This window comes from Balaenoptera borealis (assembly GCF_965194805.1).
Source record: "Balaenoptera borealis genome assembly, chromosome: 5".
Taxonomy (NCBI): Eukaryota; Metazoa; Chordata; class Mammalia; order Artiodactyla; family Balaenopteridae; genus Balaenoptera; species Balaenoptera borealis.
Genome location: NC_138862.1, coordinates 140,107,873 through 140,135,076, shown reverse-complemented (window position 1 = coordinate 140,135,076; position 27,204 = coordinate 140,107,873). Strand labels below are relative to the sequence as shown.

Here is a 27,204-nt window from a genome sequence, read left to right as displayed (position 1 = left end):
TGCCTCCCGATGTGACACAAAAATTGCTATAAACCACATCACTGAGATGAGGGGCAAAATGGAAAATAGCACATAGATTAGATAATAATATTGCATCAAGGTTAAAATCCCTTACTTTGATAACTATACTGCGGTTAAGTAAGAAAACGTCCTTGCTCTTAGGAGATACCCACTGAAGTCAGTAAAGGGGCATGACGTTTGTAACTTTCAAATAGTTTAGAAGACAAAAAACATACACATATGCACACATATATATGGAGCGAGACAGAGACAGAGAAACAGGAGAAAGGATGAAGCAAGTATGGCAAATGTTAACAATTTAACAAAGAACATACAGCACACAGGACTGCTTTGTCCTAGTCTCGTAACTTTTCTGTAAGTTCGAGAGTACTTCCAAACAAAACCTTTTTGTTTTGCCTTTTTTCAAGAAAGCCATCATAGGAAGCAGGACGTTGTTTGCTAGTGTGTTGCTGATCTGTAGCTGATGAGGCGAGACTGATGAGGGACACGGGCATTCCCAGTGCAGACAGATGCCCAGAGAGCACGTTCATCTTGGTGTCAAGGCAGCTACAGTGTGGTCTACTACGGGGGACCTTCCCCGCAGCCAAGAGAGTGATGGAGTAAGTAAACCGAGCCACGGAGAGACATGGACCCATAGCACTCCTAACTGAACAGCAACTGGTATGTAAAGAATCAGAATACACTGATTTACAACGGTGTGTTAGTTTCAGGTGTACAGCAAAGTGAATCAGTTATACGTCTACATATACCCACTCTTTTTTAGATCCTTTTCCCATATAGGTCATTACAATAAAAAATTTTTTTAAATAAAACGTAGGTGAGGAAACCACACCTCCCCCAGAAAAAAAAAGAAATAAACGGGGGAGCAGAATATACTAAAGCACCAGGCTGTATGGCTTTCCTCCCAGCAAACAAGCCTTCTGAATTTCTAAGTACACTGGAGCGATTCTACACAAAGGGGAAGGAAGCTCTGGTGATTCAGAAGACATCTGAGTACCTTGCAAAAGTTCAGAGCCATCATTATGAATGTCATTTATCACAGTTGCATAGATATGCAGACATGCCAATTAAGTAGGTGATTACACTTGTCTTTTCCCCCAGAGAACACACTGCAATTACTGCAGAACAGGAGAAGACAGCCTGCTTCCGACGGCGGCAGGTAATCCTGACAGTCCAGCTGAACTGCGTGACAACCTGAGACACAGAGATGAATCTGAAATTCCCAGAGGGTCAGAGACGACCCGCCTTCTCCACCTTGTGTGATGACAGACAACACAACGGAAGTGGGACAGACTGGGATGCGTCTTGAGCAGGTGAGGGTCAAGGGAAGTCTTCACCCAGAGAGGAATCCTCTCCAGAAGTCCCTCCAGAAAAGAACTAAGTTGACCCTGCAGAACAGCTCTGGTGTCCCCGGCCCATGTTCTTCACTCATTCCTTCCACACGTGCTTGCCTGCACATTTGCAGAGCACACTGGGGCCGTGCAGAGCAGCGGTTAGAGCTCTGGCTCTTAACGCAGTGCAAGAGACAGGAATTAGACCCAGTGTGAAGCTCAGTCCCATCACTCACGAGCTCTGCTTTTGGGCAACTGGTTGCTCCCCTCTGAGCTCTCATTTCTCATCCACGTAAAGGGGATAATCACACCAACTTCTCATGGTTTGTGCTAAGGCTCAAAGACAGGAAGCAAACCTCAGGGCAAGCACTTACTGGAAGTATCAGCTATTCTTGGGGCAAAACTGGGTCTCTGACCATGCGGGAGTCACGCTCACAGGAGACAGAGACGTACAGAGAAAAGGGGGCGAGGGTAGCAGGAGGTGAGTGCTGTGTGACTCACACTGCTGTACATCAGGTCACCTGAGGAGCTTTTAAAGTCTCGATGTCCAGGACACGTCCTTGGCCACGTCCAGGCCATGCCCTTGGCCAATTACATCACACCCTCTGGGGAGGGGCCTCAGAAATCAGTAGTATTTTTTTTTTTTTTACTTAAAATTAATCATTTTGTTTTATTTATAGCTATTCTCAGTATCTAAACCAGTGCCATAAATACTATAGAAAATCAGGAGATAATTGTGGAAAAGAAGGAAATTATTTTCAAACATACAGAGGCATCTACTGGCAAAAACTGATAGAAGCAATTCTTAACTATTTATTGAAATAAGAACCTCTATATGGCATATTTTACTGAGTCACTAAGAGCCAGGCTATAAATTTAGGTGGTTTCTAAACTTTTTAAAAATTTTTTCTAGATTTTTAATGTAAATTTTCTTTCCTTCCTTGAGAGCATCCCAAATTAATAAAGTTCTGTAATTAATCATACCACAAATAAATAACACTATTCGAAATCAGTAGTATTTTAAATCACATGGGTGATGCCACAGTGCAGCCAAGTTAAAGAACCGGCGATAGGGCTTCCCTGGTGGCGCAGTGGTTGAGAGTCTGCCTGCCAATGCAGGGGACACGGGTTCGAGCCCTGGTCCGGGAAGATCCCACATGCCGCGGAGCAACTAGGCCCGTGAGCCACAATTACTGAGCCTGCGCGTCTGGAGCCTGTGCTCCGCAACAAGAGAGGCCGCGATAGTGAGAGGCCCGCGCACCGCGATGAAGAGTGGCCCCCGCTTGCCGCAACTAGAGAAAGCCCTCGCACAGACACGAAGACCCAACACAGCCATAAATAAATAAAAATTAAACTTTAAAAAAAAAAAAGTTAATCGATAACATTAAAAAAAAAAAAAAAGCTTCCTTAAAAAAAAAAAAGAACCGGCGATAGGATATTATCAAGGTTCCACGAACGTTTGGAATAAAGGAGATCCATCCAGCCCTTACTAGAAGGCGTGGGGAGAATTAGGAAAGGGTTTGTGGGAGAGATGCCATTTGAAAGTTAGGTAAGATAAAGACAGAGACAAAGTGAACAACATGGGGACAGAGAGAGAAATACAGAACACACGCCCAGGTGCTACACACAGCACGTCCAGGAAATGCTGACACTCTGGTCTGGAGTTCTGTCCATGCACAGAAGAGCCCCAGAGCGCTACAGGCTTTGAACCAGAGAAACATGAAATTATATTCTATGACCTAAGGAAAAAACAGCACAAAAGATGTTTCTGGTAACAAGAAGCCAAACAAAGATGGTTTGATCCAAACCAAAATACCTCATTCCCCTAAGTACACTGCTTGGAAGGATTTAATTATATGCATCCAAACTTGGGCTCTAGATGAAAAAAAAAAGTTTTAATCACCTTCTCAAATGCAGTATGCTGAGTGAAAGAAGCCAGAGTCAGAAAGCTATGATTCCACTCATATGGCATTCTAGAAAAGGCAAAACTACAGGAACAAAAAACAAATCAGTGGTCGCCGAGGCTGGGGGTTAGAGCACCGAATGGACTACAAAAGGGGTACAAGGGAATTTTCTGGGGTGATGCAGTTGTCCTATATATTTTTTTTCTATATTCTGATGGCAGTGGTAGTTACACAACTAACTATGTGTGTTTGCCAAAATTCACAGAACCACATACTAAAAAGGCTGCCTTTCATTGTACGTATTCAATTTAAAAAATTGCGGGGTGGGGGAATGGCGAGAATAAAATTACCCTTTGCTGGAGGCAATACTTAAGAGCCCCCATGTTACACATTGAACTAGATCTACTAAAAACTCGACATCAAAATTCTGCATTCTATCTTTCCCCAAGGCCACAAACAAATTACTGTCTTGGCATCTCTTGACAAACTTCTCCAAATTTTCCGAGCATCCAAGGCAGAAATTCAGACCCTCTTTCTAGGGTCAGTGTGACTCCAGAAGTTACACATCTTCCTTCCTCACAAAATGCTCGCTGAGGCCACTGGCTGACCCGAGGCAATGCCAGCTGACGCCCTGACCCCACTTCACGTCCTGGGACTCACCATCCTACCATTATCCATGAGAGCAACTTGATGCCCAAACCAGACCCCACAGATTCAGAAACCAGACGGAGACATGATTCCTGGGCATATGTGGCCATTGACCGAGACTGTAAGTGTCTTCAAAAAGAGCCAGCATTGACTGCAGACCTGAGCCGCCTGGGTTTAAACCTCCCGTACAGCTGTGAGGCGCGGGCTGAGCAAACTCCCACAGCAGAAGCAGCAGCTGTTGTTATTTTAACTGTTTGGTTTGCACCTGCTCTCCTCACCAACAGAGATGTAGACGCAAGATTTGCCAGAGCTTTTACTTTTTTTTTGGCTGGTGCTAGTCTTCAATTCTTGATGAAAAACACAAATAAATGCAGAGTGAACTGCAACGAACACTTCCTGGTTGTTTTCTGATTTATGCAAAACAAAAAATTTTTTTTTTTACCTGTTTGGATTCCTAGCTGGCTGGTTCTGGAAGAAGCTGAGAGAAAATCCTGATCCCAGATGGGAGAGTTTTGACTATAAACTTCTTCTTCTAACATGGACAGAAACCTAGGCACAAGAGTAAAGGCAAGCATGAGATCAAAACTAATGCATTACTAGAGGGACGAAAGCCCCAACCACCCACGGCAATCACATGAACACCAGCATCCTATCTTCAATTTAGAAATATGCTAGTCAATTATGACTCAAGTGATGATTTAGTTGGGCAGCCCTGGTATATTCTAATAACAGAATGCATTTCTACAGATGTATTCTCTTTGGGCTCTGCATAGATGGATACGAGCTAGACTACACAGAGCATTACATGAGTGGAAATGCATTCCACCCAGCCTCCCTCAGGGAATCTCGGAACCAGATTCCAGCCCTCCATGGATCGGTCACTGTCACTGTCACTTCCATCACAAAAGCCGCTATAGTATTTATGGAATCCTTGCCATGTGCCTGCATTGTCCTAAGAACTTCTTTTTTTTTTTTTAATTAACCTTTATCGGAGTATAGTTGCTTTACAATGTTATGTTAGTTTCTACTGTACAGCAAAATGAATCAACTATACACATACATATATCCCCTCTTTTTTGGATTTCCTTCCCATTTAGGTCACCACAGTGCATTAAGTAGAGTTCCCTGTGCTACATAGTATGTTCTCATTAGTTACCTATTTTAGACATAGTATCAATAGTGTATACGTGTCAATCCCAATCTCCCAATTCCTCCCAGCAGCCCCCCTTTTCCCCCTTGGTATCCATACATTTGTTCTCTACTTCTGTGTCTCTATTTCTGCTTTGCAAATAAGATCATCTATACCATTTTTCTAGATTCCACATATATGCGTTAATATACAGTATTTGTTTTTCTCTTTCTGACTTACTTCACTCAGTATGACACTCTGTAGGTCCATCCATGACTCTACAAATGACCCAATTTCGTTCCTTTTTATGGCTGAGTAATATTCCATTGGGTATATGTACCACATCTTCTTTATCCATTCCTCTGTTGATGGACATTTAGGTTGCTTCCATGTCCTGGCTATTGTAAACAGTGCTGCTATGAACATTGGGGCGCATGTGTCTTTTTGAATTACGGTTTTCTCTGGGTAAGAACTTCTTATTGAATCTTCACATCAACCCAATGAGTTATGTATTTTAGTTTTATTTATCACACACATACATAGCTCTTACTATAGGATAGACACTGCTTCAAGTAGTTGGTGTATATTAACTCGTTTGATCTTCCTAACAACCCTATGAGATAGGATCCATTATTGTACCCATTTTACAGATGGAAAAACTTAGGGCACAGAGAGGCTCAATAACTGGTACAAAGTCCCACAACCAGTAAATTGCAGGGCCAAGATCAGAACATGTGATTAATTACTATGTTATATTTCCTGTCGTGTTATAAACAAACAGATCTCAAGTTTTGGGGGCCCACAGAAATCACCCGAATACCTTGGTAGGAGTATAGATACCCAAAGCCCACCTACGCTTACTGAATCGGAGTCTGGAAGAATGGTCTGGGCAACTGATTTTTGATAAGTACCTTGGACAGTTCTTATGTGCCCCAAAATAGAAGAACTATGATTAAAATACCAACACAAATCTATACTTCTGGTACTGGAATGTCTTCCTGAAAGCCTCTTTTTAAGGCACATTAATTCTCATGGAGGGGTATAGAATAATGGCTAAGAGCTTGGGTTCTAAAATCCAATTACCAAGCTCACCACTTATTATTTGTGTGACCTTGGAACAAGTTCTTAACTTTCCTCTTCCTTGGTTCCACTTTTATAAAATGGAAATATCAACAGTAACTCCTGCAGAAGGTGGTAGTGAGGAGTACACTAATGCCATGCTTCAAATGGTGCTGACCCCTTAGGAAGTGCTCATTCATTCACTCAACAAACACTGAATGCCCACCACATGCCAGGTGCTGTGCCAGGTGCTGGAGGACAGAGGGAACACAACCTCGTCTTGCCCTCAAGAAGTTTACACTGCAATGATGTAATAAAGGTTAGCTACTGTATACGTCTACTATCCTGTCTCTGAAATTTTGAAATCCAAAAGCCCTTAAAAAAAGTATTTTCCCTAATCCATTTGGCAACAAAACATACATAAGACTACTTATAGTCTTTATAATTATAAATGGATTTGCTTCGGGGGACTTGCCCCCGCCCTTAAAGCTATGATAATGTATAGTCCATGTGTTATGTTACCTTTATAAAGGTGTCAAGTTACCTTAAAACTTGAACTGAGAAACATACCAAGTATGGATAACTGATCAAGGACATACATTCACATCATCATCAGCATCACAATTACTGAAAGTGCCACTAGTCTTCTCATTAATCAAATCCGGCAACACTTTTGAAGGTCTCGGGGTGGGAGAGGTTGGGTTTTTGGAAGTGAAGACAGGTGGGGAAAGGTCCTGAGGATCTTCTGACTTGCTGCTCATACTCAGAAGATTTAAGAATAAGGTACCATTTGCGTGAACATCTACCTGCACTCAGTTGTGTAATTCATGGTTTACAGAAATGACATGAGTCACCTTTTGCCAAGCAAGCCACCATTAACTTATGCTTTAAAACACTTTAGTATGCTTCTTATCTAACACAGAAAGACGGACAGCAACAGGAGATAAAAATCCTTACTAAGATCACATTCTGACCTTGCTGACAAGAGGGAAGGTTCTTGATGCATTTCCCCCTTTTGCTAAGCAGACCCTGCCTTCACCTCACACAGCCCTCAAGATTTCCCCAACTGCCCTTTATCACAGAAGTAAATTTCCTTTCCTTTTCCAGGCTCCTTCTTTATCAGTAATTATATAATGGGAACACTTCACAAAGCCCTAAAGAGACTCACCAAAGAAGAATGCCATTAATAATTTAGGAAAATAATCATGTGTGTGTTATATAATATATATATACATATATTTAGTTATTTCAATAAAATAAAGAACAGGCTCATCTAATGCTATGAGAAAACACTTGTTTTATATACAGAGGATACAAAATTGTATGTAGAATAAAAGAACACAATAAATTGATTCTTTATCACAGTCCACTATTGGTTGAGGCCTTGTCATGTTCTCATCTAGTTCTTTGAATATAGCATCGTTCAATATAATCTGATTACATTTATTGGATCTGCTTTAAAATCATTGCTAAATTTAACAGCGGGTCCCACTCGGAGACAGTTTCTTTAGACTGTTTCAATTTCCAAGTATAGATATTACTTCCTTTTTTCTTTGTACATCATATAATCTTTTGTTAAAAACTGTGCATTTTACAAAATATACCTTAGCAAATTTGGATTCTGATTTTTTTTCCCCTGAAGTTTGTTGTATTGTTGGGGATTTTGTTTTTGAATAATTTACTTGGACTTAATCTGAGGAATTTCTCTCTCCTGGACTGTAGCTTTAGGCTAGCAGAACTCTATTTCCCCATTCATTTCTTACAGAGTTTGCTCTTTTTATTGAAATCTTCCCTGGGTGTTGGTATTTAGCATGTTGCTACCAATCAAGTCAGCTTCCTCAGCTTAAAACCGTGGTTTTCATGGGCATTCCCAATCCTGCTACCTCCACCACACCTGCTGCTCTGGGTTTTAGGGTGTTTGAAGGGGTTATGTCCATTCAAGAATGCCATAGATTTTTGCTGTTTTTGGCCCAAATTTCATCAGCTTTTTATGAGTAAATACTTCTCAACTTTTTTGAATTAATTTCCAGAAAACTAAAAAGATTGTTTTTGTATTTTGAGTTATTTGGGGGGACGGGAAGAAAGGTGTTTTCTCTTAGTATAGAATCATAGGTTCTATACATGGAGAAAATATTGAAATATCTAAAAGCACAAAAAGTATATCACAGTGGTAGGGTTATAGTGGTCTTTTGCTCCTTTGTTCCCTGTGAATCAAATTTTCATCAACATGTCCATTTATCACTTTTAGAATGAAATGTACATACTAAAGTTTTTAAAAACAACCGTGTAAATAGGTGGATGGGGGTGGCGTGGGGGAAAGGCACACGTTAAAGCCAAGCAGAAGAAAGGGCAACATATGAAGAGCAGGAAGATAAGGATGTAAGCTCTGAAGATGCATCTGAGAATCACGGCGACCTCACCAGGTGTGAGAAGCAGTCTGCAGCCCTCGCCTTGAGCTGGTGCCCAAGATCCAAATGGCACCTCCGGCTTCAATATGAGATTCTGCCGCCAAATCTGCCCGTATAAATCCCTAACAGCCTCAAATGTTGTCAGATTCAATGAAAAGGGATTAAAAGGAGAAGTGGGTGGTAGTTTTACCCTACCATTAGTAACAGAGATACAAAGAAAGCAACATTGATTTTTCAGCTGAACAGCATAAGCATGCCAGAACTATGGGCTGAACGAACAAAACACTATAATTAGCAAATATCTGTAAGAAGCAAAATGAGTTTGCTATGGGAAAAAAAAAATTGCTACTATGCAAGGTAATTAAAATTTCTCTTTAAGCACCACAAAAGGTGTGGGGGAGGAGGGGAGAGGGGTCCTCTTTGTCCCTTGGCTTAGAGACAGAATGACAACTATAATCTGAACACATGAAATGCTACTTATGTGGCAAATGTAATAGAGAAATAAGAAAACTGCTTTACTCTCTATGGAAAGAAGCTTAGAACAGTTAAAAGGCAGCCACTGAAATACATGAACTTGCCCAGAGTTCATTACCCATTGAGGGGCAACATTCAAACTGCAGTTTAAGTGCTTCTGAACCTTCCTCCCTGGAGGATACCAAAGGGTCCATGTCCTGCCTCAGTCTCGTGTGCTGGTTGCCTTCAGGAAATACTGAAAATCAGGTGGCTAGGACTTATGTGCAAATACTGGACGTTCAGCTAAAGCTCATTAGAATTATCCTCTACCTAACATTTGAGATTCGTGTTAAACTGCAAAAAAAAAAAAAAATTTGTTCGGTCCACTTTCATCAGAAAACCATTTTTGTTGTTGTTTTGGGCCTCACTTATTTTTAAAAATTAAATCATCTTTCCTGAGATACAAATTGGGTAAACCAGAAATAGTAACAATAATAAAAATCCAGTTTCTCAGATAAAACAGGATTTCATCAGTCTTTGCTCAAAGACTATAATATAATGGCTCCTCTCTGAAACTCTGCTATCTCGCAGTTCTCCCTGGCAGAACCCTATCAGACCTAGAATGCCTTTTCAAATGATACCTTCCACCCCCGCAAACCAGTGCTACTCCAGGCAGAATGAACTCCCTCCTTCCTGTCACTGCTCCGTGACAAGTCATCACCTGCGTCCCCAGGCTCTCACCAGCACCCAGCCTCTTAGCTTAAATTTTGGGTTCTTCGCACTGAAAATTCATTTCCAAGGCCAATGGTGTGGCACTGCAACTTCCTATCCCTTTGACACGTTTCATGTATTTGAAAAATATTTAAATGATTATTCACATGTTGGAGTTCTGGCAGGTGCGAGAAGCAAAGTGCACAAGAGCATGCACATTCTGCAAGAAACTGAGTACAGAGGCACAAAGATCATTCTGCAGGAGGCCTCTCTGTTCCCGGCCGGCCCCGCTCTTGGGGTCTAGTTCACTCTAGCTGAGACGGGACTGATCCGCCAATCTTAGCAAGGGCTGGATGGGACTCCCCTGGAGGTCCAGTGGTTAAGACTCCGTGCTTCCAATGCAAGGGGCGTGGGTTCAATCCCTGGTCGGGGAACTAACATCCCATGTACCGCATGGTGGGCCAAAAAATTAAAAAAAGGAAATGGCTGGAGACGTGGGACGGAAGAAACAGCCACGTGACTTCTCCTGCACCACTTCTGGGAAGATGGAAATTGCTTCTGCACCACCTTTCCCAGCCCCCACTAGCATCCTGGCCGCCGAATATACAAAACAAAGCATCCCCCCACCCCCCTGCCTCATGAGACTCAGGTGGGATGAGGCGAGGCTGAGGCAGCAGTCGCACAGAGTCAAACTCATCTCAGATGGGCTGGAAAGTACCCACGGAGCCTCCCAGAGGGAGCTGAGAAGGATGGGGTCCCGCTTTCCTACCCCTCCTGATCGTGTCACTGAGGCAGGCTTTGCTGTGTGCATCCATCAGTCTCAAGCCCTTGCATCAAACAAAGACCCACAAGAGCACTCCCTTACTTTGGGAAATGGGTGAGGATTAGAGTCCGTTTCTCGAGTGGCAGTTTGTCTTTCTCCTGCCTCGCCTGTTCCAGGAGCTGTCGTCTCATCACGGTGAAGACAGAGCGGAGCAAGGTTCTCCCGAACACCTGGGCGGTCTCGTACCGAGGCAGACTGTCACAGAACTGGGGCACGTTGCAGTAACACAGCCACCTGCAACCAGAGGAGAGCACGCCATCAGTATCCCTTAAGCCCCAGACCATGTGGAACACCCAAGGATGGCTACTCTGTATCCTCAACCTCAGCAGGAGAAACCGGGTCTGCAGTGACCAGCAGAAGTATCACCACCAGCTAGTAAAACGTGGGAATTAGGTTAGCTCACCCTGCCATAGCCACTTGGGTCCGATTCTACTAGAATCATTCCATTCTGCAGCATCCTTTAAATAGGAGGAGGAATTAAAGGGGAAACCGAGGAAGTCCCTTTTGTAGAAGAATAAGAACTCCCCCATCTAATCCTCTAAGTAAAATTTAAGGCTTCTTTAAAATGCCTACGCAGCATTCACACACCTCCACAGCTTTGGTGGGAAGATAAAGATCTTCAAGACTGTTCAAAACTCAGTCAAAACGCAGGAAGTAATGAGCTTCCACCATCTGTGGCTTAGGTACGTTTTCAATGACTCAGACTCAAAGTCAAAAATGCATTTCAGCGTTGCACACGGCTGGAGGAGTTCCCGGGACCCAGAGGGAAACCAGGGCTTTCCTGAAACCTGGTCACAGTTCTGGGGCACACGGGCTACGTAGAGCATATGATTGAGAAAGCTCGTTCAGCCAAGAGAAGCTAGAAAATGAGCATCCATCCACAATGGACCCACCTTCTCCAGGGTCTCCCAGAGATGCAAGCCCTGAAATTCCCAGCAACATGGGCACACAGTGGGGCCCAGAGGGCAGCAGAGACCAGGGTCAAGGGTCGAGGTTTCATTGCCCAGCTCCCGCTCCTTGGTAGCAGATCCAAACATCCGCTTCCAGGACAGGACTGCTTTCCCCAAATAAAACCCTCTCCTCCCTGTGTGCCTTCCTGATCTCGTTGAAGATGGGGGGCCGTGCTCCATTGTGCCCAAACTGCTGAAGGACGCCCCAATGAACTGTCAGCCCCTCAATAAAGAGTGGAACAATATTCACTTACTCACGCTTCTTATTTTTTATCTTATTCTGTGTTACTTCTTAGTTCTCCTGTGTATGGGGTGGGACTGTTTCATCTTTGGGGAAGAAACCTTTCATCAGTGTTAGTTCATCCACCTAGATTCAAAATTAACCTTAAAACCCTGCAACGATTTCTGTTCTCCTCTCAACTTTTCTGTCCTAATAATTCACACCCAAATGTCATTTTATGACGCGATACCCAGATGGGCATCTTAAGGGCTGCACTGTATCTTGTCAAGTCGGAAACAGTGACCATGGGAGTAGAAAAAGCTAGGAGGTGCATTGATTTTGTAATTCATAAGGCACTTCATATAGAAATTCATCACCTTCGAAGCCAATCTTTGCTGGAAGTTAGCCTGTGGCCACTAAATGAAGTTAAAATATTTGGAGTGGAAGGGAGGCCAGCTCCCAGGGAACTAATTATGAAACTACAAATGTAATCACAAACCATAATCATCAGTTCAATTTCATGAGACTTAGGCTATCATAAGATTGTTTGTAAACGTTAATGATATTAAAAGTATGTCCAATCTGCTGCAATGGAAGATATATAAGGATTTAAGGATTTAGACCAGTACTGTCCAATAAAGCCTCTATGATGATAAGATTGTTGTATACCTGTGCTGATAGCCACCAGCCAGGTGTAACTACTCAGCACTTGTACAAATGAAGAGCTTAATTTCTTTTTTCTTTTTTTTTTTTTTTTTTTACTGAAGTACAGTTGGGTTACAATGTTATATTAGTTTCAGATGCACAGCAAAGTGATTCAGTTTTATATATACACATATATGTGTATATACATACATGTGAATATATAAGTCTTTTTCAGATTCTTTTCCCTTATAGGTTATTAGAAAATATTGAACATAGTTCCCTGTGCTATACAGTAGGACTCTGTTATTTATCTATTTTATATATTGTAGTGTGTATATGTTAATCCCAAACTCCTAATTTATCCCTCCCACTCTTTCCCCTTTGGTAACCATAAGTTTGTTTTCTTGAAGAGCTTAATTTTATTTTTAATAAATTTATTTATTTATTTAATTTTTGGCTGTGTTGGCTCTTCGTTGCTACGTGCGGGCTTTCTCTAGTTGCAGCGAGAGGGAGCTACTCTTCGTTGCGGTGCGCGGGCTTCTCATTGTGGTGGCTTCTCTTGTTGTGGAGCACAGGCTCTAGGCACGCGGGCTACAGTAGTTGTGGCGCACGGGCTCAGTAGTTGTGGCTCGTGGGCTCTAGAGCGCAGGCTCAGTAGTTGTGGCGCACGGGATTAGTTGCTCCGCAGCATGTGGGGTCTTCCCAGACCAGGGCTCAAACCCGTGTCCCCTGCATTGGCAGGCAGATTATTAGCCACTGCACCACCAGAGAAGTCCCAAAGAGCTTAATTTTTAATGTTACTTAATTTTAATCAATTTAACATTAACTTTCAACCAACAAGGGCCTACTGTAGAGCACAGGGAACTAGCCTATGATAAACCATAAGGAAAAGAATCTGAAAAAGAATAGATTTATGTATATCAATATATCTGAATCACTCTGCTGTACACCTGAAACTAACACACCATTGTAAATCAACTATACTGAAATTAAAAAATACATAAAGGAAAAAATAAAAATAAAATAAATAAAATTTACTTTCAAATGGAAATGCTGTGAAATATTTTTCCATTAAACAAAACTTTACTGTTTTGGTAGAACCCCATTTATCTTTAACCACTTAAAATTTAGTGAATGAATTTAAATGTGCTGTAAGTATAAAACACACACTGGATTTGGAAGACTTAGTACCAAAAATACAAAAGTAAAATACATCATTAGTAATTGTTCATATTGATTCCATGGTGAAGCGATAATATTTTTATATATTGGGTGAATAAAACATTATTAAAATTAATGTCCTGTGTTTATTTTTTTAACTGTAGCTACTAGGAAATGTTAAATCACATATGCGGCTCACTTTTGTGGATCATATTATATTGTATTTGGCAGTGCTGATTTTGTGTCTAAAAGAGCATTTCCATCTATAGGGGTCACAGATGTCAGAGACCCTACTTAAAGACAGATGCTCTTTCTGCTATGGCAATGATAGGCTATAAATATTATCATAAAATCATAAAATGTTGTCCCAAAGTGCTTAATAGGTCATTCACTCTCCCCAGAGTAGAGGAAGGCAGCATAGATTATCATCTAGTAAAAATTTTCAAAGAATAGGTTGCCATTCATTTCCTCTGAGAATTATTTTTATAGACCTCAGTTTACACTTTGTAGTTTAGTTTTGTTTTTACTTGCAAGACTAATCTTATTTTATAAATCTGTAAGGGCACAGTATGAAAAGACAGGAGATGAGTCAGCGTGTGGTGTTTCGGGGACTGCTCTAGTAACTGACACAGTCCAGGCGTGTGGTGAGACAGAAAGAAGGAAACGAGAATGAATGTGTGCCTTGTCACTACTCACACGCTCCCCCAAAGACTAACCTAGAGGAAGAGATTATACCTAAACGACTGGTTTCAGGTCTTCTCCAAAGAAGTGAAAGGACAGCTCAGGGATCTTTGTACGCCTAACGGTGACGGCATGGGCGTGCAACTGCCGGACTGTTCAAACAACTGTCTCTGACTTCTTAACGGCATCGTGATTTGCAACCACCTTGCTCTCTTTAAAACGTGAATAGAATTGGAGAACTTGACTGCAGAAGACCATGTCATCCTACTTACTTGCTGGACTGAAAATCCTAAGGTTTTCAGGAATTAAGTGACCTCTCCCAGTTCTCCCAAACTAAAAGGCTAGTTACTTTTAGAGACCAGACTAGAAGCTAGGTCTCCCGAGTGCCAATCCACTGTTCTTTCCACGCTCCATGATAAATACTGCCCTAGATTTACACACCTAATTATGAATGCCCAGGAAGCATGGTGACAGGCTATACCTCATACAGCAGTAGTTATATACAACTGTTTCACCAAAATCAATTTAGTTATATCTAACTTGCTCAGTATTCTTACAAAGCATCTCCCCAATATAGGCATGACCTCTAATTTTGAGAAGGTCTGCACAACCGAGAATCTAAAGCTAATTATTTGCCACTTTCCTTTAGCATATTCTGTTGGTCAGATGTATTTTAAGAAGTCGTATTCCTTTGACACTTTATTTTCCAGTTATTTCCTCGTGAAATTATATTAGCACACCATCATGGAATTCAGGGAATTTCAAAATATTTGTCCAGATTTTTTTCCAACACCACAGTGATTTCTGGGGGACGTATAAAGGTATACTTAATTTATACTTATATAAATTATTAAGGTTAAGTATTTTAACATTACTATACCAGATATTTTTAACATATAAAATATTTACGTTTTTCCTTAAGTCAGAACAGAGAGGATAAGTAATTTAAGCAGCTCTACTGTTCAGTCTGCATTTAATTTTTTATTGGCTAGATCCTCACAGGTTAGCTTTGTGAGGGACATAATCGTTTTCTGAGTCTATTCTCTTCCACGGAGAATCCTGTTTCTCCCCATCTTCATGCTGATGTGCACGCCACGAGTTTTCCGCCCCTCAGTGCTAATGGCTACAACTGCTATAAATTACATGCTGAACCAGCAGTCCAGCGCCTGACGTTCACTGACACGTCACCTGGTACCTGCAGCTGTAACAGGACCTATTTTGGAGAAGATGGTATCAGGGAGACACCATGCCTCGGCGGCGTGTGGTTTTTTAAATTCCCACGTGGTCGAAACAAGTCTCGCTTCTGATAATGTTCACAGGTTGTTCCTCTCTGCTTCCCTTTCTTCCTCAACACGGCGGTGGGGGGGAAGCCCGGGGCGGGGGTGGGGGTGGGGGCGGGCGGTTTGGGAGGCACATCTACCTTCATTCCCTTATTATTCAGACAGGCTCCTGCTCTCCGGCCTGCCTAGAAATCGGCAGGTTGCAGGACGCGCTCACTCGAGGCCCTCGCCGCTTCCCTTCCCCACGTCCGACTCCACCCTTCCGACTCCACCCTTCCGCCCTCGGCTGGGGCGAGGAGGCGGGGCCAGCCAGGACCCTGAGGCTGTCTCTCGGCGCCCTTTCTAAAGTGACCCTCAGGGCTTCCCTGGTGGCGCAGTGGTTGAGAGTCTGCCTGCCAATGCAGGGCACACGGGTTCGAGCCCTGGTCTGGGAAGATCCCACATGCCGCGGAGCCGCTGGGCCCGTGAGCCACAACTACTGAGCCTGCGCGTCTGGAGCCTGTGCTCCGCAACGAGAGAGGCCGCAATAGTGAGAGGCCCGCGCACCACGATGAAGAGTGGCCCCCACTCGCCGCAACTGGAGAAAGCCCTCGCACAGAAACGAAGACCCAACACAGCCATAAATAAATAAATAAAAATTAAAAAAAAAATAAAGTGACCCTCAAATCGCTACCCTCTCATCCCACTGCACACACTCCAGCAGAAGAGTCGCACGCTGGCAGTGACTGAGCTTTTGGAGGGCGTGTGTTGGGGGGAAAGCGTGACTAGCATCTTCCCAGCGCCTGTGCTGTGCGCCAGACGCCATGCACGGGTCACTTCAGGGGACACACAACAGCCATGGGACCGGGCAGAGGAAGAAACAGAAGGTCCAGGAGGCGAGGTGAGAGCTCTAACACACACACAGAACTGGGGAGGGATGGAGCCATGGTTCAAACCCATCGCTCATTCCAGAACTCGACTTCTATTTTTTACGACTCCTTGAGTATTCATAAGTGCCGCCCATTTCTTGGTAATTCCCAAAGTGCTACATAGTATTTTTATTCTGTTTTCTAAAATACAGCATTAACTCCCATGCTGCTTCACAATTAATTCTCCTTCTTGATGAAACAATTTTTCCTCTCTTAAGGGCAGCAAATATTGGGAATTCCCTGGCGGTCCAGTGGTTAGGACTCCGTGCTGCCACTGCAGGGGTCACGGGTTCAATCCCTGGTTCAGGGAACTAAGATCCCACAAGCTGGCACGCCCAAAGGAAAAAACAAACAAAGACAGACAGAAAAAACGACAAAAAGAGAGGCAAATATTTTCAGGGATTTGGCTTTGACAAATATTCAGCTTTGTCAATCGTTCACAGATGGAGTTAAAAGACACGTAGAGTTCTATTATCTCAACTCATTTTAAACAAGAGTAACAATACTATAGGAACTATTGTTAATATAAAACTCTGAAATGAAGGTGTGAAAATGAAGACATAATTTAAAAAGTTGATTTTGAAGAAATCTGTAAATCTTTACAATTATTAAGATAAAATACTTTATAACTCAAATTATATATATTGTAAAAGGGGAGAAAAAGAGGGAAAGGGGGTTTTAACTCATGAAATCAGGTCAGTGATCAGAGAGAAAAGCTTATCTTCAACTACACCCATTCCTCTTTGTCATCCGCTGTTACAGAAAATAACCTGGGTACAATTGGTCTTTACGAGCTGTCAAAAAACACTGCCTATTTTAAATTGGGGGCGGGGGAAAAACCCTGAAGCAAGCTTGATGTGCCTATAAAATATAAATGGGAAAAGCTATAAAAAAGGTGAACAGAATGGATAATACAAGTCCCTGTCTTACTTAAATAAAAATAAATGTAAGTCATTCTATTTTGTAGGGCCCGTGTTTATGACTCTTAAGTCAATTCTATTATTCTGCAAGTCATAAGTAATAAAAATAAATTCCCACTTTAGAAAAATGTGTAATTCTTGGATGTGTAATCCAAGAATATGTTTGATGTCCACCAACAGGGACATGATTAGGTAAATTACATTACATCAGTTCAACAGACTGTAATACAACCAGTAAAACGTCTGAATGGGGGACAAAAAGGATGCAAATTTTGTATTTTCTTTCATTCTAACAAATGGAAAATATCTATTTAAAGGCACAATGGCTGTAAGACAATATGTGTAATGATACTATTTATACCATGCTGCTGGGACTATGGTGATCTTTCCTTCTTTAAAAAAAAAATTTTAACACTATTATATTCACAGTCATTGCTTTTTTTTTGTAATGATGTCTCTATATAACAATTACAGAGTCATAGTATAATTATCTAGATCAGCAGTGCTCGATAGAAATACCATGCAAGCCACACATGTAAATGTAAGCCACGCATTTAAATTTCCCAGTAAGTCACGTTAAAAAAGTAAAAAGAAACAGGTGAAATTAACTTTAACATATTTTATTTAATTCAATATTTCCAAAATATTACCATTTCAACACGTAATCAATATAAAAAACTATTAAACTATTAATGAAATACTTGACATTCTTTTTTTTTTTTTTGTACAATCTTAGAAGTCTCCATTCATGCCAGCCACACTTCAAGGGCTCAGTTCAGGTCTAGATGATTTGGATCCCTCACCCTCCAAAACATCATGCTATTAATGAAGAGTAGGAATCTGGGGAGTTAAATTAGACGTTCTCTCTAACTGATGGAGTCCCGTGATAACCGGGCAACCCTCTGCTTGCAGAGGCAAGTAGCAATGTTATGTCTGCAATGTACTTTATGGGCCAGAGAATAAGAACCGGCCATCTGCTTACCTTGTATAGTTCTCCTTGTATCCAGAAATATCATCGTTGGGAGATCGCAGTCTTCGTTGAGATGGAGCCTCCAGATGCCAATAGTTGATGCGGTTCAGGAACATTTTTGCCAACTCAACTATTGTTTGCCTTTCTTTGGATGGCAGGTGACTAAATTTGTACTGTACAAAGTTATTCACACCCTTAAAAGGAGGAAAGGCAATTTATTCATGCAGCTGTGCAGTCCTGAACACTCACATAGTCAGCCCCGTTGGTGGTCATTAGCAAAAGAAAAGACATTTCTCTATTCACAAAAAGCTCTTCCTTTTTCCCTGTTAGAAAACAGGCACGCCCAGAAGGAATCATGCCTCAGGTCACAGTCTATGAAAAGTGACAAGACACAGAGGCTGTGAGTTGCAATTCTATGCCTGCTGCAATCGTGACGTGCTAAAGGAAAATTCAAAATCGCGGACCGAAAAAGTCAAAACCCCATAAACAATAAAATATGGCTATTTTGCAGCATAACGCTTGCTGTACTGTCAACACAGTAGCTCACATATAATGAGATTCTTGGATAAATATATAATGTTTTTACATTCGTAAAATTTTAATTTCTGAACTAAACCACTAGAATTTGAACTTTTACTATCACTCTGTCGGTTTTAGTAAACCTACCAAAAGAAAATTCTTATTCAGAATTATGGCCTTTTAAAATAATCTGTGGATTTGTGGATTAACTTAATCTTCCTTCAGAACACTCCCATCTAATTTAATTTCAAATAAAGGAACAATGAATTCTTATTTCGTAGGGATTGAAGACAACGTTTTTTCTATGAAAAACTGACTGATAAAATACATTTATTTGTTTCTGATATCATGTCTTCTGTAATTATTCTTATCAAGAAATGCAGTCCAGAGTATCTGAGATTTACTTAGGCGAACAATGATGGGCCAAAAAATTGATACTGATGAGAGATACTGACAACACCTAATAGAAAAGGTCTATACATATCAACAGATTCCCCAAGTAAATCTCGGCTTCTTTGCAGGAATCATAATGTACCAGGAAGCCAATTTCTGGAAGCAAAATCTCATTTCTTTTCTGTGCTTTTTACTTGACTTACAATGTTTTTCACATTGCTCCTGAATTCCCTCGCCTCAGTAGACTTTTCAACAGTGCAAACAGAGGGACAAAGACTTAATTTTAAAACATCAACACCAAGAAAAAGCCCATTTCATGTGTTCTGACGAACTACATGCTCTACCTAATTTTTTTCTTTCCCAAACACACAGTGAATTCTGAGCATTCAGCAACCCTAAGAGACACAAGCTAGATCATTTATTACATTAAGTATTCACTTCTGATCCAAATGGCCCAAGACAATTCCTACAGACTTTGAACATCTCTAAGCCAGCAATGAGGATGAAAATGAAAACGTTTGTTCAGCCTTAAAGCAATAAAAAAGGGGCTTCTCGTGTATCTCTTTACCTGTTCAATGCTAGGTTTCTCAAATGGGGGTTTCTTCTCCAAAGAGCCTTCAACCACAGGTTTTCCTCTTTGTAAAATAGACTTTCTCAAGAGCTGTAAGGAAATCATTTAAAAAAAATCAGTCAGTGTCACATACACACACACACACACACACACACACACACACACACACACAGACACTATGGAGTCTCCAAGCTTACAATCTTGCTGGGAAAAAAAGGCCACATTAATCTAGAAAAATGGTACAGATGAACTGGTTTGCAAGACAGAAATAGAGACACAGATGTAGAGAACAAACTTATGGACACCAAGGGGGGAAAAGGAGGATGGAATAAATTGGGAGATTGGGATTAACATATATACACTAATATGTATAAAACAGATTACTAATGAGAACTTGCTATATAGCCCAGGGAACTCTACTTCACTTCACTGTACAGTAGAAACTAACACAACATTGTAAAACAACTATACCCCAATTAAAAAAAAAAAAGATTACAAACATTTTCTCCCATTCTGTTGTTTGCCTTTTAGCTTTATTTATGGTCTTTATAATTTTTTTTAATTTTAATTTACTTAATGTGTCAACTCTTCCTCTTTTTGTTTATCAGAATTTAGGTCTTAACGATATTTCTAAATAATATTAATAATGTTGTCTTGTTTAATACTAATAATATCATAAAAGTATTACAAAACATTAGAAAAAAAAAAAGAGGCCACATAATGGAGCTGGGCCAGGCCATACCATAATGTCTTCCCACATACAAAAGGAAAAAAAAAAAAAAAAAAGGTTGGAAGAAGAGAAATTCCAAATAAGTTGCAAAGGCAGTAAGTGCAGTACAAAGCCCAGAGGATGAGAGCTCAGAAGTCTGCCTTACCGAGGGAAGATGTCACAGAAGAGGAAGGGTATAAACTGAGTCTGGAAGGGAGGACAAACATGAAACACAACAAGAGGATGGAAAAGCATTTGCAGGAAGGTGAGGTAGGAGGTCAGCCTTGGGGGGAGGTTAAGGGCTCAGTACAGTTGAGGCTACATCAGTTGGAGGTTAGAAGCCCCGTTTAAACTTTGATGTTATTTTTTTCCTAAGATATTTAGTCAACCAAGATGTGGATTAAAAGTAATAAGAGTAGGGCTTCCCTGGTGGCGCAGAGGTTGAGAATCTGCCTGCCAATGCAGGGGACACGGGTTCGAGCCCTGGTCTGGGAAGATCCCACGTGCCGCAGAGCAGCTGGGCCCGTGAGCCACAACTACTGAGCCTGCGCGTCTGGAGCCTGTGCTCCGCAACAAGAGAGGCCGCGATAGTGAGAGGCCCGCGCACCGCGATGAAGAGTGGCCCCCGCTTGCCACAACTAGAGAAAGCCCTCGCACAGAAACGAAGACCCAACACAGCCATAAATAAATAAATAAACAAATACTTTAAAAAAAAAAAAAGTAATAAGAGTAACAAATTTAGTATTCTTTTTTGTTTGTTTGTTTTTGTCTTTTTGCTTTTTTTTTGGCGGTGCGTGTGGCATGCGGAATCTTAGTTCCCTGACCAGGGATTGAAACCGCGCCCACTGCAGTGGAATGAATTCCACTGGACCACCAGGGAATTCATTTTAACATCTTATTTTGAGACATTTTAAGCTTAGGCTTTTCTCTAAAGTACACAGTGTCTCACACACACACACACACACACACACACACACAGCCTTCGAAGGGAAGCTACCATATTTATCTTAATTACATGTTAGTAAATCCTGAGATCAACAAAATGGGTGACTACCAGGTAACCCAATTTGCCTTCACGCCCATGACCAGAGCTGTGAGAAGCTAAACACTTTTCGTGTTCTGGGCAGCCGGAAGCACACAGCGGCGCACCACACACCTTTCCTGCTCACCCTCCCTTCCCCACTCTGTTCGTGGCTTCTGCTGACCCAGAGGCTGGTGGACACTGCGGCCTCTGCACACGCCCATCCAGGCCACTGCAGGTGTGCTCACGCTCTGGATGGCCTGATTTAAACCCCTGAAAGGCCGAGGTCCACTGCGTACGCAGGGGCTGTGTGTGACGGCTGCGTGTCGCACACATAATCCAGGGCCCAGGCTCTTCGGGAAGGAATTCTGTAGGGCTCTCAATTGGCAACTTTCACTGTTGAGGTCTTTTTTCATTTCCTCTCCATCCACAGAATGTGGGCCAAGTGTTCTGGCATCTCAACGCCCATAAAACAAAAACGTTGCTCTTAATCCCTGCCATTGGAATTTAAAGCCCTCAAAGAGCAAATATCACAGAGAAAAAAGAACGCGGAACTACTCATTAAGACCTAGTTTGAAAATAAATTTGATCTTGAAATTCTTTACCTTCAACCTTTGCTTGAACCTTCAGTAACCTTTACACATGGGCCAGTTATGATATACGACCATGCATTCATTCATTCATTCACTCACTCACTTATTCATTACATATTTATTTATTTATTACACATTTATTTACATCTTTCTCTCCTTTGTCCACTGATTGCCTTTTCAATGGAAACAAAACATGGCAAACTTTCTCCCAGGAGTTAGTGGAAATAGACGAACCCTCAAGGCTGAAGAACACCCTGTGTGCCCCCTGAGCCGGGTCTTATAAGGGCCTCATTTCCTTCTAGAGGTGCCATATAAATTACTCATATGTAGTATTTGCTGATCTTATCAATGTATCATGCCCATCTTTACAAAAATAAAGATGCCATAATGATAAGTTATTGTATGTGTTTCTAAGGATATAAAAAGACTGATTACCAAATTTAGATACAAATAATTCTGGCTGCCTACTTTTTTGTCCAGTTAAAATAAGACCTTTTGGGAACTTGACCCACTGGCGGTTTCAATTTGGAGGTGGACTGATGAACTGGGGAGATGTCGAATCTCCACTTCTTCATCTACAAAAGGATGAAGCTGGGATAAATAGGTATATACGAAGACTTTAATAATAGCAGCAAGCATTTGCTTCCTGACTTTTGCCAGGCACTGTCTGTGGTTCTTTATCTGTATTACCTCATTAATCCTCCTAACAACCTCTCAAAGTAGGTGCTATCATTGTCTATAGATAAGGAAACGAGACTTGCCTGAGGTCACATTCACTAAGTGATGAAGCCAGGATTGGAACCCAGCTAGCTGAGCTCCAGAACCACGCTGACAAGCCCTAGGATAAAATGAGCTTCAGGAAGCAGCTTTTCACCGAGTTCATTTTCAACCTCTAAGGCAGAAGCTCCCAAAATGCTACTAAAATGCACAATAACATTTTAATTTAATTATGGAGACATAAGAGACACAGGAACTGCTTTTCCAAAACTAAGAAACGGATGATTTATAACTTATTTGCCCGAAGAATGACTTTGGGGGAGGAGAGGGAAGAATGCTGAATATTTTGGATTTTGTTCTCAAGAGCAAATATATTTGCATGGCTAAAGATGAGAGAGGTAAGAAAGGGAGAGAGAAAACATACTTCAAAGCGGAGCAGTGTTTTCTGGCCTGTTGGTTGGTTATAAACAGAACCTAGAGGAGGCCAACAGGATGGAAACCTTCCCTTCCAGCAGGGCGGTGAGGAACCGCCCGCCAGGGAGCTGAGTTCCAAGACAAATAATAGCTGCAGTCATGCAGACGTTGTTTTCCTTCAACTAAGGCCTTTTTCCAAAGAAGCTCTAAACAGTATGAACCTGCCAGGGTTCAGTCCAGATGACTCAGGCCTCACGGTCATGTCAACAAGTTGTCACCTGGAGCAGCCTGGCGCCTGCTAATGGCTGTGGTCTCTCTCCCTTGCCTTTTCCTCCCCCCCCCCCACACCCCGCCCCAACATTTACCGTTTCAGTGTTAATAGCCCCACATGACTCCAAAAGTTGAAAATATAATTCCCTCTCCCACTGCTGTCCCCCATTGACCCCAAAAACCCCAGTAGTACAATAAAAAACAAAAGTTAATTAAAGGGGAAAAGGGAAAATTACATATTTCAAGTAAATTCAGACCCCTCCGCCCTCGCCAAAGTTCTAAGAATTGGGCATAAAATTTGCCCTGAGATTCCTAGCAGCCAAAGCAAAAGAGGAAACTCAAAGGAAAATGGATCTCTCCTCGTCACATAAAATGAAGCCCAGCCCTCATTAGGAGATGCAAACTTTTCCTGGCTGTAAGCCCCGAGGGGAAGGGGAGTGTTTTGGGTTTTGTGTTTGTTTTTCCGAGATCCTTATAAGGGTTACACAATACAGCATAATCAACAGTGCCCTCGGTAGCAGGTTCTGGGGCTTTTTAAATGATTCCTTCTGTCTGCCTCCCTTGTGAATCTATTTTTGGCAACCTCTCCATTCTCCCACCCCCGGCTTCCCTCCCCCATCTGTCACTCCTGATCGCCATCACCAGCGTGGGGAGACCCGTATCAGTGGGAAATGAGGGGCTGGGACCCAGTGGAGCTGAGGCGGAGCCATGAAGAGGCAGAGGCGGGGAGTGGCAGCAAGGCTAGGTGACTGGTGTCAACAGGCACAGAGAACAGCGGTAAGACGCCAAAGCAAATCTGGAAATTCCTGATTCCTCCCGTTGAAGAGTCTAAGTCTTAGCAGCCTCCCTCCAGCCACTGCTCCCGCCTCCCCCTGCCGCCTGGGCCCCACCATGCTGGGCGTCACATCCAGCTCACTCGGTACATGGTCTACACGCCCCTGCCTGGAAGGCGCTTCCCCGGCCCTTTTCAGGGGTGGCTCTCATGCCCCCGCTGTGGTTTCTGCTCAACTGGCATCGCAGACAGGCCTTTCCTAACTGCTCTTCCTTAGTACCACGCCCCCGCAGCCCCCAGCATCCCTGACATTCTGATGCCACCCACCCTGCTTTGTCTCTCTTCACAGCACTTATCACCACCTGCAAACATACTGTTGACTTGTTGATTGTCTGCCTCTCTTACTGAAATGTAAACTCCATGAGGGCAAGGACTTTGTTTTGCCCACTGATCTATCCCTCATGCCTACACGAGCGCCGTGCATAGAGCAGGTATGTGGTAAGTCCTTGTTGGATGGATGGATAGGCAATGGAAAGAAATCTATAAGCGCATAAAGATATTCAACTCTGTGTACAAGCAGGAAGGCTCTCGAGGAGAGTGATGTGCTCAAAGTAGGGTGGGTCATATTAGAGAGTCCCTCACGGAGAAACACATGCTTCTGCAAACCGGAGGGCCAGACGTATCTAAGCTGAGAGCCTTCCCACGTGACCTGGCCCATGGATAATGAGCACATTTGAACAGTGAGAGAAAGAAGAAAAGCCCTTCAAAATGTGGAAGTCTCACCTTGAATAGGTAGAAATAAACTTGTTTGGTATCTGCATCTTCTTCCTTGTGGACACAGGTAAAGAGATATTCCACATCCAACACGATTCCCAGGAGTCTGTTCATTTCTTCCTCTGACACATTCTCCAGGTGGGAAACGTGAGCGGCTTAAGATAAAGATCAAAGGAACACAGGTGAGAAGTAGATGGAAACCACGAACAGTCTCCATTTTAAAATGGAACATTCGGGAATTCTCTGGCGGCCCAGTGGTTAGAACTCCATGCTTTCACTGCACAGGGCCCGGGTTTGATCCCTGGCTGGGGAGCTAAGATCCCACAAGCCGAGTGGCGCAGCCAAAAAATAAAAATAAAATAAAAATGGGGCTTCCCTGGTGGCACAGTGGTTGAGAATCCGCCTGCCAATGCAGGGGACACGGGTTCGAGCCCTGGTCTGGGAAGATCCCACATGCCGTGGAGCAACTAAGCCCGTGCGCCACAACTACTGAGCCTGCACTCTAGAGGCCTGCGAGCCACACTACTGAAGCCTGCGCGCCTAGAGCCCGTGCTCCACAACAAGAGAAGCCACCGCACTGAGAAGCCCGCGCACTGCAACAAAGAGTTGCCCGTGATCGCCGCAACTAGAGAGAAAGCCTGCGTGCAGCAACGAAGAGCCAACGCAGCCAAAAATAAATAAATTTTTCAAATAATAATAATAAAATAAAATAAAATAGAACATCCTCTCCCAGGAACCTTCTGGAATGTCAACCCATCAGACTGCACTGTCAATAGAGGAACTTTCTGAACCCCTATAAGACTGATATCATCACACAAAATCGACTTATAACTGTAAGAGACCACCACCTTGTTAAGCACGAACTGCCCCTCCAACACTGAAAATGACCAGAGGCTAATGTACGGTTTTAAGATCTGGAACTTGTTGGCACCAAGTCTGGGGATGACGGTGTTAAATTCTTATATGTTTCCATATAAGCCGATTTTCATCGTGCCAAGAGGGTCCTGTGGTCCTACAGGCTGGATCCAGGATTTGAGGACTGTGGGTTCAGAAGGACCCCAAAACCAAGCTCCCTAAAGGTTTAGCTCTAAGTCCTGTGAACAGTTCTGGTGGCCAAGAATATCACGTGTCAGGAAAGACCAAAAAAGAGTGTCAGTAAAAACTGAATGAAGGCCCTTTTCCTCAGCCCTCCTGAGATGCAGTGAAACCTCACTGTCTCTGCAGCAAAGCCCCAAGGCCTGTCTGAGTTTGAGATTCAACGTCCTGCACGGTCACGCTCCAAACCCACCTTTCCTACCTTTATTCTGTTGTCTCACCATCATTAAGTGGCATATCCATCACCCTCCTCCCCTCCCACACCCCTGTCCTCTCTTCTTCCCAAATCCAGCCCATTTTCCAAGATGAACATGTTTTATCCTCAAAATAATCCTATGAAGTAGGAATGAGTAGCCCCATTTTACGGTTGAGGAAACTGAGGCTCACAGAGACTGAATGCTGTTTCCTCCAATGTCAATTGGCCAACAAGGCAGAGCTGGGGTCTGAAAGCAAAGGATGTTTGACCCAAATTCTGAAGCACCCACACACATATTTTTTGGATGATTAGGTGATTCACTTCAAGCCCCTTTCACTTGAAAGGGGCTCTCTCTAGGTAAGCCATCCAATACCCAACCAGGAGCCCAGGTGCACCTCTGGGCGGGACCGTGGCTGTCAGGTCTGTGTCCCCAGAACTTATTACTATGCTCACTGTGCTAATAGGCACTGCCCTTCAAGAGCGATCCTTTCAGGTATGTTGACTGAAAATGCTTGGACCTAGAAGTGCTTGAGATGACTTCTAAAGAAACATTAAACCATGGAGAAGGGTAGGCTTTTCCTTGCCTTTTTAAAGGGAGATGGAATTAAAGATTCTCGAGGAACAATCCAGGTGTCAAGCATGGGTCAGGCTACTCCAGAGACCAAACCATGAAGCCCAGTCCGAAGTCTGGGATAGAGAACGCAGCTGGTACCCCACCCAGATCCCCTTCCCTTACCGCCTCAGAGCACATCTCCTGGCCTCCAACTGCCAGCAGCTCTGTTCCCTCCTGTCACCATAATCTGCTCTGCCACCTACACGCCCCTCAAGTGCAGCCTTCAAGTTAGCGTATAAAGACCCCAGTTGCCTCGCCGCTCGGGGGGAATAACTCTGAGCTAAGTGCTCCAGACCAGCTCTCACATCTTCCCCACAGAATTACC

The 27,204-nt window shown here is 42.8% G+C and overlaps 1 protein-coding gene and 1 pseudogene across 3 annotated transcripts in view; both read right to left on the bottom strand.

The window, feature by feature from the left end:
* Positions 1-27,204, bottom strand: part of LOC309629083 (centromere protein U pseudogene) — a 385,624-nt pseudogene that overhangs the window by 144,144 nt on the left and 214,276 nt on the right. The window lies entirely within an intron of this gene.
* KAT2B (lysine acetyltransferase 2B) overlaps positions 1-27,204 on the bottom strand; it is a 103,298-nt gene that overhangs the window by 29,624 nt on the left and 46,470 nt on the right. For both annotated transcript variants that reach the window (XM_082392658.1, XM_082392659.1), the window contains exons 3-7: positions 24,985-25,130; positions 19,703-19,795; positions 18,235-18,416; positions 10,530-10,721; positions 4,347-4,453 (exon numbers count right to left, since the gene is read on the bottom strand). In XM_082392658.1, coding sequence (XP_082248784.1) covers positions 4,347-4,453; positions 10,530-10,721; positions 18,235-18,416; positions 19,703-19,795; positions 24,985-25,130 — 720 coding nt within the window. The remainder of the gene's footprint in view (positions 1-4,346; positions 4,454-10,529; positions 10,722-18,234; positions 18,417-19,702; positions 19,796-24,984; positions 25,131-27,204) is intronic.